General features: G+C 45.6%; 1 protein-coding gene across 1 annotated transcript in view; it reads left to right on the forward strand.

Annotated features, from left to right (window-relative positions):
- Window positions 1-364: 364 nt before the first annotated feature.
- HSD17B3 (hydroxysteroid 17-beta dehydrogenase 3) overlaps window positions 365-12,387 on the forward strand; it is a 44,984-nt gene continuing 32,961 nt past the window's right edge. The window contains exons 1-2 of the mRNA XM_045570731.1: window positions 365-1,084; window positions 7,966-8,012. Of these exons, the coding sequence (XP_045426687.1) occupies window positions 910-1,084; window positions 7,966-8,012 (222 nt within the window). The 5' untranslated portion in view covers window positions 365-909. The remainder of the gene's footprint in view (window positions 1,085-7,965; window positions 8,013-12,387) is intronic.

A 12,387-nucleotide genomic window follows, 5' to 3' on the forward strand; every position in this document is an offset into this window, starting at 1 on the left:
AGAAAACAAACCTTTTTAAAGAAGTTGAACCTAATCAGTACCGAGCCACTGCAAACTAATGTGCTATTTATAAACCTATCCTTAGAAGCAAATTGTGGAAGAGTGATTACACTCTTTGCCACCCAGTAATTCGCATTAGCAAGCATGCCCTGTTTGGAACGTCGGGCAGCTCAGAACGCTCCTCTCCTGCATCCGGGTTTTCACCCAACACCCCAGCTCGGGGCGACGGCACCCCGTTTACACAAATGCACACTCCTGAATTACCGCCCGAACGCCTCCTCACCTGTCTCCTGAGAAGAACCCCAGGCCCGAGTTCTTAGTAGCATAAAAACTATTAGAAATCACTCTTCCTGGTAAATTCTCCCCAAAGCTTTAAATGCATGTTCACAGCTGCTAACCACCGAGCAAATGTTCTCCTGAAGATGGGAACACCGGAAAAAGATGAAGAGAATGACTGACTAAAAAATTGTGAGAGTCCAGTCATGACCTGTGAACACCACACCGAGGGTATAAAAACTGTGGGAACTACAGAGCAGTAGCTGCGAGGGGCATGAGTCCCTTAAATTTAGATCACATCTTGCAGGCTGAGAGTTTGATCAAAGGGGTGGGAGAGGTTTTTTTTGTTTTTTTTTTTGTTTTTTTAAGGAAACAACAGATCCCAATGGAGTCACCTGTACTAATCCCCCAGTCAGCAAACCAAGGCTTCATATCTAACCTAACTGCAGTTTTAGCCTGTCCCAGGAATGTAATATTTAACCAGTTAATTTGCATTAGCTGGTCAATACTAGTGAGGTAGTCTTCTGTCTTCCATAGGTAGATGAATTTGCCTGAGATAATCCAACCTTTGATAGGAACTTCCTCTTTGAATAGTTGAATAAAGTCAATGAGATATTTGAACTTCCTCGGGTGATGTGTGTGTTTTTTAACACTGGCATCTTTCACTTTCCTCTCCAGGGCTCCTCTTCACCCGCAGGTACTCACAAGTCATTTGATATACGGCCACACCTGGAGATGAGGGAGATCATACCCCAGGGCTTGATCAGTGGGCACAGGAGCCGATGGACAACACCCTCTACTTCTGTACGTGAGCCAGAAGAGTCTGAGCTGCATCTTCCAGTTTCTCAGAGGCTTCCCAGCAGGATGGAACTTCAGTCACCCACAGCAGTGACCAGCTTAGGGTCACATCCATGTCTTTTCATCTTCTCTGTCCCTGTTTAGTCTCCCAGTGCCAGCCCAACCCCTGCTCATTTGAGTCACTCCCCAGAGTGATCGTCTTTACTAGGCCTTTGTATCAGGAAGAGCTCAGGCACAGAAAGTCATGCTACTTATGTGGGGGGTCTTTCCTTTTAGATTCCATCTCTCAATATAACATACTGTTACCCTATGTAATAAAAGCCTAATATGCAAATTGTCCCCTCTGGTGGGGTGGTCCTTCACTTGCTATGGTATGCATTGACTACCAGGGGGTGGTGTGGAACTAGGTGGGTGTCAGTGATAAGGTGCTGGCAGCAGGTGGTAGTGAAGGTGCTGCCGGCTCTGATGAGATCCAATGATAAGCAGGACTGCAGTGCGATGGTCGAGCAGGTGACTGGGAGGCACCAGACCAAGGAGTGTGCAATCAGGGGCCTAATTGCCCTGCAGATGGTGATTGGCAATGGGGGTGGGCCTGCTGCCCAGCTCCCCTGTGCTAAGGGAGCCAGGTAGGGGGCCCAGCCCTGATTGATTGTCCTGCAGGCGGGATGGTGGAGCAGATGAAGGGGCAGTTCCAGGCCCCTGTGGGGTGTCAAGCAGAGCTGTGGTTCTGCAAGGCAGGGAGCATGAGCTGGGGTTGTGAGCCTGGGGGCACAAATGGGGTCCAATCCCTGTAGGTCACTCTGAGGGACCCCATCCATGCATGAATTCATGCACTAGGACTCTAGTATATATCTTATCTAATAATGAGGGAATAATTGACCCTCACACCATAGCAAGAATGCAGCACTCACAGCCAATAAGGAAGGAATATGCTAATTGACTGCCCCACCCTCAAAGATGGCAGCACCCACAGCCATAAGATGGTGGTGCCCAGTCCCCTCAGCCCCCCAGCTGCCCAGGTCTGGCCCAAGGCACAGGCAAGCCTCGCATAGCAGCTGCCCAGCTGCCCAGGACTGTCTGAGGCTCAGGTAACCAGGGCTGGCCAATGCTTGTATTGCCGGCAGTGGCAGCAGCAGAAGTGTGATGGAGCGTTGCCTTTCCCTGATCTCCGGGTTGCCTTTCACCCCTGAAAGCTCCCAGACTATGAGAGGCAGCAGGCCAGGCTGAGGGACACCCCCCCCCCCCCCCCTCCAGTGCATGAATTTTCATGCACTGGGTCTCTAGTATATATATAAGTATGGTATATATATATAAAGTTATAAAGAATATCTCCTTTTCTTTATAGCTCCTTCAAGTTAAGAAGCTTCAATTATCAGATTACCCCAGTTTCTCTTAGAGCAACATCTAAGAGATCCTCAATAGCTGGTAAAGAAAAGATCTTACATTTTTTTCAAGTTGGAAGTTATCATTTGGAGGGTTGCAGTGAACTTCTGTATTTTAGAATACAGAAACAACATTTTGATGAATCTTTTAGTGAACCTACCACTACATTATGGTATGATGTGAAGTGAAGGAAATGAACAAACAAAACAAAACATATTGATGGATAGATGCAGAAAGCAGATTGGTGGTTACAAGAGGGGAAGTAGTCAGGAGGAGAACAAAATGGATAAATTTAGGTCTATTGTATGGTGACAGATGGAAACTAGACCTTTGGTGGTAAGCATCCTATAGTGTATACAGATGTTGAACCTCTGAAACTTATCCTAGTATAATGTTATAAGTCAATGCTATTAAAAGAAAGAGCCCTTGCCATTTTGCGGAAGGGGGGTGGGGGGAGTGGGTATACACAAAGTAACAATGGACATTAAATGGTAGTAAATTTTATTATTAAATGTCATTAGAGAATATATGTAATTGGGGGTCCTTTAAATTAGTCTCTCTTCTTATGTATGTTTTCTATATTTTTCTTAATATAAATTTTTATAAGTGCAAAACTTTTAAAAGAAATTATAAAAAATTATTGAAGATATTAAGAAGCACTAAAAGGAGAGATATACCCTGCTTATAGGTTGGAAGACTCAATAGTGTGAAATAAATGCTAATTCTCCTCCAGTTCAGCCCTAGTAGAACTGCCCCGGTGATTTCTGCAAGTTTTGCCAGCATTCCACGAGGGACGTCCTGTCCCAGGCAGCAGTTCTGCTTACCAGCCTCCTCCTCCTCCCTGGGAACAGCTTCTCAGTACAACCCAGAGAACCTCACTATCCAATTGGCTGCAACCACACCCCTCCAGTGAGGCCTGAACCGTCTTGGGTCCAGGGCCTCCTTCCAAGTTGATTTGTTCCTTAGATATTCACCTTCAGTCCTTGGATATTCTTTTTTTGTTGTCTTCTATGTCCTTGTAGTTGCAAATTCCTTATAAGTAGTTAACAATTTTTTATATTGTGTAGTCTCTGTTCATACTGTATGTGATTTGTGTCTTCTAAGTGGGGCTGATTGATACACTAATAAAGGTAAAATTGAGCTTGTACATATGTAATTTGTGTGACCAGCTATTTTGTGTGTGTGTGTGTACGTGTGTGTGTGTATGTGTGTACGTGTGTGTGTGTGAGAGAGAGAGAGCGAGAGAGAGGAACTGGCACATGTGTGGCAAGGACAAATACAACAATATTCATAGCCATGTTGTTTAGCACAATCTAAAACAGCAAATTCAACAGGAGACAGCTTGGCTGTGCGATGGGGGAGAGAGAGAAAAGTCAAAGGTATCTCCAAGGTTTTTAAGGTGAACAACTGGAAGGTAAGAGTTGCCATCTCTTGAGGTAGGCAGGCTTGGCATTTGAAGATAGTATCAAAACCGGTTTTAGGTATATTATGAGGCATCCAAATGGAGGTATCAAGCAGGCAGTGGAATATGCAAGTCTGGGTGACTAGCCTGGGTTGGTGTACATTTGGGGGAGTCCTCAGCATACAGATCCCCCACAGTCAAGAGGTTGGGTAATATCACAGACAAGGGTGACATTGGGCATGTCTTGGATGACTGCTGCGGTCTCACTCCCCCAGCCTCAGCCGTTACGCCCACCCTCTATCTCCACCGCCAGAAGGTCATCGTTCAGCACCCAGTGACCTTGTAAAAGCATAATTTCGATGCTGGGACTTCCTTGTCTCAGCCTCTCCAATGGCTTCCTGTTGCTTCTGGACTGAAGCCCCAACTCCTCAGCAGTGGCTCTGGCTGGTCCTCACACCTCCACCGCTCGCCATTCTTCTCTCCGGTTCTCTGCAGACCGGCCGGCCCCTGCGGGGTTGTGTTCTTTGTTCCCCAGACTCATGGATCTTTCCCATTTCCCTGCATCTGCACCAGCTGCCCCTCCTGCCGGGAGGGGAAACCTCATCTTTCTCCGCTCCGTCTTTTCATTGAAATTTCAGCTCCAAGGGCCCCTCTCTACAGAATTCCTTCCTGAACACTCTCTCTGGGCTACTTGGTCAGTAGTCACCCTAGCTGGACACTCATAGCACTTTTGATGGCATTGATGGCTGCCAGCCTCTTAGCTCCCTGCCTATCATCTGTCACCCCCCTTCGAGGCTCTCAGCGCCCTCGGGCAGCGGCCCGGCTTCTCTCCATGGTCTGTCCCCAATGAGGGGACTGCTGTGCCACCTGGCAGGCAGTCATATGTATTTTCTGAATAAACGTCTCACAGGACATTGCATTCTTTTTAGCTTCCAAATCAGGGAGAGAACCTTGAGCTGCCATTTTCATGTCGTCCACACTTTATCTCTCTTCACGTCCTTCCACTCCTTCACCAGCTCCCCCACGGTCACAAAAGCCCACAGTGCTCCAAAGATATTGGAAAGAATACTTTATTCCCAAGCCCGTGAGTCGGAAGATTGTGCAAAGAAGTCACTCTAATCTAAAGGTCCGCACACAGCGGAGCGCACCCAGGGACGCCGGGAGGTGGCTGACCGCCTCCCCAGCAGCTGCACCAGGAGGCCCGGCGCTGCGGGCGGCATGGGGGCGGCCCTGGAGCACGTCTTCATCTCCGTGGGGCTGCTGGTGTGCCTGGTCTACCTGGCCAAGTGGGCGAGGTTCTGCAGATGCGTTTTCCTGCACTTCTGGAAAGTTCTGCCAAGGTCTTTCTTGAAGTCAATGGGACAGTGGGCAGGTAAAGAAAGCGCTCCGCCTCTTGGGCTTCGTTGTTCCTGCTTATTATTATTATTTGTGTCTCAACAGGCATTCTGCATCTTTTTCCTTTGAGCAACGATGGGTGGTTTTAAGTTGGGTGGGGGAAGGGGGTGTCTAGAAAGCATGAGTAAAATTAGAACTGCTGGGCCGACAAGATGGGGTGTGCAGAGATTAGCTGGGGGTGTGTGTGTGAGGGGGAAGGGGGCGCTGTGTCCACCGCCCACATGCTTGTCCACGGTCCCCACTCTCTTCCTTGGGGAGTTTCTGATGACACAATGTAAATGCTGCAGACGCCCTGCAGCCTCCTCTCCAGATCGCCGGGGGCCCAGAGTGCCTCCGTTTTTGTTACAGGGTGTTTCAATAGTCTGAAATCCAAATAGTTTTAATGCACTTTATTAAAAAATTTTTCTCTGAGCCCTTTTGGGAAGTGAGGGTGTTACAAAATCCAGGCCACAAAGATGGCTGTGGAGACACCTTTGGAAGATAGGAGCTGGGTCTGGTGGGTGTTCCGAGTAGGCTAATTGCTGCCTCCTCAGGGGGCTTGTTCCTGGACTGCTGGGATGCCAGCCCATGTCTGGGTGTCAGGGAAAGAGCCAGAAGCTGTGGTTTCACATTACATTTCCAACTTGGGCACCAAGTAACCCAATGGCCCAGAAAAAAATAATGTAAGCAGCTTTAGAAATACCATGCCAAGCTAAATAGGAGAAATCGTAAGCAACTTCACAGGGCTGCCTGATGAAACACAGGATTCTCAGTTACATTTGAATTTCAGATAAACAAGTAAATTTTTAGTGTGTGACATCCCAAATGCTGTGAGAGACATATTTATACTAAAGAAAATATTCTTTGTTTACCTGGAAATCAAATTGAACTGGGCATCTCGCCTTTTTATTTGCTAAATTGGCAATCCTACAACTTTAGCATTGGAAGAAGAAAAATTTACGATGTGAAAATTATTGGGAGTGGAAATGGGCTTTGAACGGTGGCATGTTCCATTTGTGAATGCTCCCTGGCTCCTGGGCTGCGCGCTGGGTTCATGAACTTGCTAGGCGCTCAATCTGGAGGGTCTGGACCCACACACTCTGCTCTTACAGATGCAAGTGCCCAGGCCTGAGGGGGCTTCGAACTCTGTACAAGTGCTGCCCGTCAGTGCTGGGCAAAGCCCCTCTAAGAACACTCACTCCAAAAAAGTTCACAGGAGGCCAGAGACTTAGCATTTGTTGACTCAAAAAACATAATCTTAACCTGTCTTTTGGATAGTGTTATAATTAGCAGGAGTAAATGTTCTTGGGCATAGCCAGATATTGGGGAGATAATATAGTTCAAATAGTGTCGGGGAGGAGGGAGGAAGAGAAGACCTAGTTACTAGAGACTGAAATGTCAAGTCCTCGGGGCCCTGTGGTTGATTGGCTAATTATGTCAATGGTATGTCTTAATAGCCTCGTGGCTGCAAAGTCAGCCAGCCTGTGTTCAGATCCATCATCATCACTTTGGGCAGGATGACCTTGACCTAGTCAAGGATGTCCTCTCTCTAAGAATAACGATGGTCCCTACTTGTGGGCTTGTTTGGAATATTGAGATGAGGAATCTAAAACACTTGAGACAGTGCCTGGCAGAAAGGAAGCACTCGGTAGATGCCAGCCATTTACTGATGCCATTATCTTAATTGTAGTGCGGGCCCGGTCCTGGGTGATTTCTAATATTCCCGTAAGGGAGGGGAAGTGGTGAAGATAGCCCTGAGCGTGGTACTTCTAGTAAGGGAGACAGGTAACGGCCCGGCTTCGGTTAGAAGTACCTGATTAAACAGATGGCACCGTTAGTTAGCAGTGACTGGCTCCGGGTGCCTCTGCCAGTGTGGTGCTGAGAGCGTGCACGGCTTGGTCTGCTCTCACCTACGGTGTTGGATACAAAGGATTAGAAGGCCCAACTGCTGGTTATATAGGAGTCAATAAGGCCACTGAGCACTGACTCTTCACGCCCCTCCATTTTATTTCAGCCCCTTTTTGCATTTCTGTATTTTCCTTTGCTTAGTTCCCTGCCTTCCATGGGTGTTGATTGCCGTTGATCTGTGGGGGAGGAGAGGGGATGGGGGGTGTGGGGCGGGCAGTGGAGGGGGAACGGGACTTTGGAGGAACCTTGAAATGTCCTTACAGTGGCAGCTGGCTGTGGATAGAGAGATAGCAGGGTGCACTGCTTGCCCTTGATGAGTTAAGGCTTAGAAATGCCTAAGCTCTTATGGGGTCGGAAGGAACTGTTCCCTGGCTGGGGTGCTTTGTTTCACGTGGAGTGGGTTTTCACGGCCTCACCGATCCCTCAAAAAGAATAAAAAGAAGTTTCATTGTGAACATTTAGTGAGGGAAGTCAGGGGCTGGAAACTTCCCAGTTGAGTGCTGCTTAATATATATAATACATACATATATATATATTAATGTTTTTATTGATTTCGGAGAGGGAGAGAGAGAGGTAGAAACACCAATGATGAAAGAGAATCATTGATTGGCTGCCTCCTGCAGCCCACAACCAGGGCATGACCGGAATCAAACCTGTGACCCTTCAGTCCACAGGCCTACACGCTATCCACTGAGCCAGACCAGCTACGCCTGCTATGGAATAGTAAGTTACTTAGAGAGGTGGCCTGCAGGAAAACATGGCCAGCTAGAGAGAGGACTTGAAAGGTCAATTTTTCCCCTTGAAACCATTTCTGCTTTTCGCAGTGATCACCGGAGCAGGAGACGGGATTGGGAAAGCTTATTCATTTGAGGTGAGTTGTGTTCTTGACTTTCTCTGCCTCTTGTATTGAGCACATGATAAAGCAACAGACATTCATTATGAAGGAAAATATTTTCTATAAAAAAGGAAATTTGAAAGTCTTAATCTCACTCCCTGGATACCTTTAAAAAATGCAACGATATTCAAAGGTGGCAGTATCTCCCCTTGGGAGTTGTTTTACAAATATAGGGGCATTGCTATTATCTAGTGTAATTGTACCACCAGCATCATATTCTTCAGCACAATTTCAAAAAAGTATAACTGTCTTTTCTTTTATGTATCCTTTACATTATGGTTAGGGCATATATTGGTTTAAAACATTATTTGTGTACGCAGAACATATAGTCTATGACTTTAATTCTGAGAAGATTAATGGGCATTAAAACTATGATACAAAGAGAGGATCTGTTAGGGCTGAGTCACTGGAATATTAGTGACTTTTAGTATTTCTCTCCAGGCTTCTCGTTGCTCTTCAGATAGATTGATGGTTCAACTGACTGACTGATTGATTGATTGATAGATACCTAGGGAATAGATGGGTACCTTTCAAAATACTTTTATAGAATACACAGTCTTACATGCTATTATTAATGTATTGTTACAAATTCCATTTATAAAGCATTGCTTCCTGGAATTCCCATGTATTTTATTTCTTACACTGTAATAATACTAGTAAGAAAGAAAATATAAAAGAAGAAATAGAACCTTAGGGATTATGAGAATGGCTGTTAGTCTACGGCCATACCACCCTGAATGCGCCCGATCTCGTCTGATCTCGGAAGCTAAGCAGGGTTGGGCCTGGTTAGTACTTGGATGGGAGATGGCTGTTAAAAGATCAGTGACACCTTAAAAGTAGAATCAAATGCACTTGCGTTGTGAAAACTACATCTTACAGCAATGCGGTACCCAAGTGTTTTCTTGTCCCTGAAGCCTTCACCGTGACAGATGCTGAGCCGCCTGTGTGAGAGGCCAGTGCAAGGTGTATGGGCGGCACTTGCTAGACACTTTTGGGACTTTAACGAACCTAAACTCTTCCAGTTAGAAAAGCTCCTGGTGCTGGTCTTTTGGGACTGCCCCGCCCCATCCTTTTTCCTCTGGCGATAAGTTCTTGGACACAGACATCCTGCTTCAGCTCTTTGCTTCTATCCTAACTCGTAATAACAGCTTTCTGATGGCCAGTGGTGCTCAACGCTCAGCAGGTGAGTGGTCATATTTGAGTGTTGAGGTTGGGGAGACTGTTCAGCAACCACTTTCCAAAGTCTCGTGTCTTCCACTCCCCAAATCAGAAGGAAAATTTTTCTAGCTGTTGGCATTAAAGCTGTTTAAAAAACCTTTTATATAACCATTTCCACCTTATACCAGGTTTTTGGAAAGGGCCTCATCCCTCATCCAAAAAATCCACCGCCTCCCCTCTCAGTTCTCTGCATTGCCAAGAAATGTAGGTCCTTTATGATTTTCCAGATTCTTTCCTCAAATTCATGCTGATTTGGCCTGCTTGTGGTCCCCTTGATGGCTTGAGACTCAGATACTTGACTTTCTGTGGAGGAGACCTGAATGGATGCTCTCCTCAGCATTCATTTTCTTTACTGTTTCCAAAAGCAGTGGCCTGCGGGTCAGATGCTGTGGGTCCAGCCCTCACTCTGGCACTCACTGTCTGGAGACTTTGACAAGTTACCCATTTCTGGGCTTCTAGTCTTTACCAGCACAAGTGACACCTCCTAAGAGCCTTTAAGTTGTAAATTCTGTTTCTATCCTAGACTAATTCTTGCTTTGCTCTTCTCCTTGTGTTACCCTTTCCTTTGTTCTCTTTTGTTCTTTCCTAAGGCTGTTAGACAGTGTTCTGGACTTCCTACCTCCCCTTCATGCAGGCTTTTCTCCTTCCAGTAGCCTGGTAAGTGCTACTCCAAGGAGAACAGTGCGGAGACTGGGGTGCTGTGGACTGTGATGTCTAGGAGCCCCAAACTGGGAAGCGGTTAGACATCTTTGTGTCAAACCCTGCCTTCCATGCTCCCTGCGGGATCTCCACAGCAATAAGCTGGAGGTGATGGCGATCCCACTGGGCTTTTTAAAGGTTAAATGGGAACATGGATGGTGATGAGGAGGAGGTCCTTTGCATGGCGTAAGCTCTTCAAGGTTAGCCACTGCTATTATTGTGTGTTTAAACTATTTTCTTTACTACATATTCTTTTTTTTTTTTTAAGGAGGAGGAGGAAATGGACTGTACTTAACATATTTTTAATCTTTCCATTGTTCTTCCTCCCTGATGCTCCAAGAGTCTTTCTTTTAAAAAAAATATTACACACACACACACACACACACACACACACACACACACATATATGTAAAAAACAAAAGGGCAATTATGCTGATTAGACTGGGCATCTTCCCAACATCATTCTGGACATCCTTCTTGATGAAGCTGAGGCCAGAGGGAAGCCAGCCTGGGTCCCGGTGCCTGTGGGCAGCCGGAGGAGGGAAGCAGCCCAGGTCCTGGGTGCCAGGGGGAAGCCAGTACAGCAGCAGTGGGAAGGAAGGCCTCCTCTTGCACAAATCTTCGTGCATCTGGCCTCTAGTATATATATATTTCAGAGAGGTGGGAAGAGGAAGAAGGAAGAAAGAGGTAGGAACATCCATGATGAGAGAGAATCATTGATTGGCTGCCTTTTGCCCACTCCACACTGGGGATTCAACCCACAACCCGGGTATATGCCCCTCACTAGGAATTGAGCCATGACCTCTTGGTTCTTAGGTTGATGCTCAACCACTGAGCCATGCAGGCCAGGCCCAAGAATCTTTCTTTTGTTATTTCCTTTCTATTAAGAGAATGTCTTCAGCTAAAAAAAGTCTGCTGGTGACAAATTCTCTTTGTTTTCCTTCAAGAGAGAATGTCTTGACTTTTTCTTTGTTCCTGAAGGATACTTTTGCTGGATAATTTATGGTTGATAGTTCTTTCTTTCAGCACTTGCAAAATGTGGTGCCACTCACTTCTGGCCTCATAGTCTCTGATGAGTCTGATGTCATTCAAGTTGTTTTTCCCCTTTAAGGAAGGCGTTGTTTTTCTCTCTCACTGTTTTGAAGATTTTTTTCTTTGTCTTCAGAAGTTTAGTTATGAAGTTGCTTGGTGTGAATTTATTTGGGTTTATCTTGTTTGAGGTTCTCATAGCCTCTTGAATGTAAGTTTACATCTTTTCACAAAGTTGGAAAGTTTTCATTCAGTATATCTTCAAATAGTCTTCCTGCCCTCCCCTCTTCTGATTACAATGACATGGATGTTAGATCTTTATTATAAGTGTCTGAGATGCTATTCATTTTTTTTCTTAGTGATTTTTCTCTGTTGTTTTTATGGTTAATTTCTATTGTTTTACCTTTAACTTCACGGATTCTTTCCTTGGTCCCCTCCATTCTTCTATTGAGCCCATTCATTGAATTTTTAATTTTGTTTATTGCATTGTTCAGTTCTAAAATGTCCACTTTGTTCTTTTCTCATATCTACTATATATTTGCTCACACTTGGTATTTTCCATGGGCTTTAATTGTGTTCATTCTTTTTTTAAAAATATATTTTATTGATTTTTATACAGAGAGGAAGGGAGAGAGATAGAGAGTTAGAAACATCGATGAGAGAGAGTCATCGATCAGCTGCCTCTTGCACACCCCCTACTGGGGATATGCCTGCAACCAAGGTACATGCCCTTGACTGGAATCAAACCTGGGACCCTTCAGTCCCCAAGCCGACACTCTATCCATTGAGCCAAACCGGTCCCAGCAATTGTGTTCATTCTTGCCCAGGAAGGCATTTTTATGATGGCTGCTTTAAAAGCCTAGTCATATATTTCCAACATCCAAGCCACTTCATTGTTTCATTGTTGGCATCTGTTGATGCTTTTTATTTCATTCAGATCGAGATCTTCCTGGTTCTTGGTGCATGGTGGAACCAATTTTCATCCATTCCGTATTACTATACATTTTAATATAATATTTATGTAAAGGATGCATTTAATATAATTTAAAGTATTTTTACTTCTTGTCACTCTGATGTGTGTAAGTAAACCTGCACTCTTGGCTGTTCATGCCTAGAGAATGCTAGAAGCAAAATGCATGACTAAGACTGTCTGGTTTTATGCCTCCACATCTAGGGCAGCTCTAGTCGCACCCCAATATCTGGGATGGCATGGTTGCGGGCACTGCTCCCAGCTCCAGGGTGGCAGACAAGGGCAGCCAGACTTCTCTTTCAGACAGCTCTCCTGGAAGCTAAGGGAACAGCCCAGAGCTGGGCGTTGGAGTAAATTCACTTTCCAGCTGTGCTTCAGACTAGCCCAAGAAAAATAAGTGCCTTCCCTACTCTTAACTGTCAGCACACATCTACT

This window comes from Pipistrellus kuhlii, unplaced genomic scaffold (assembly GCF_014108245.1).
Source record: "Pipistrellus kuhlii isolate mPipKuh1 unplaced genomic scaffold, mPipKuh1.p scaffold_m20_p_36, whole genome shotgun sequence".
In the NCBI taxonomy this organism is placed as follows: domain Eukaryota; kingdom Metazoa; phylum Chordata; class Mammalia; order Chiroptera; family Vespertilionidae; genus Pipistrellus; species Pipistrellus kuhlii.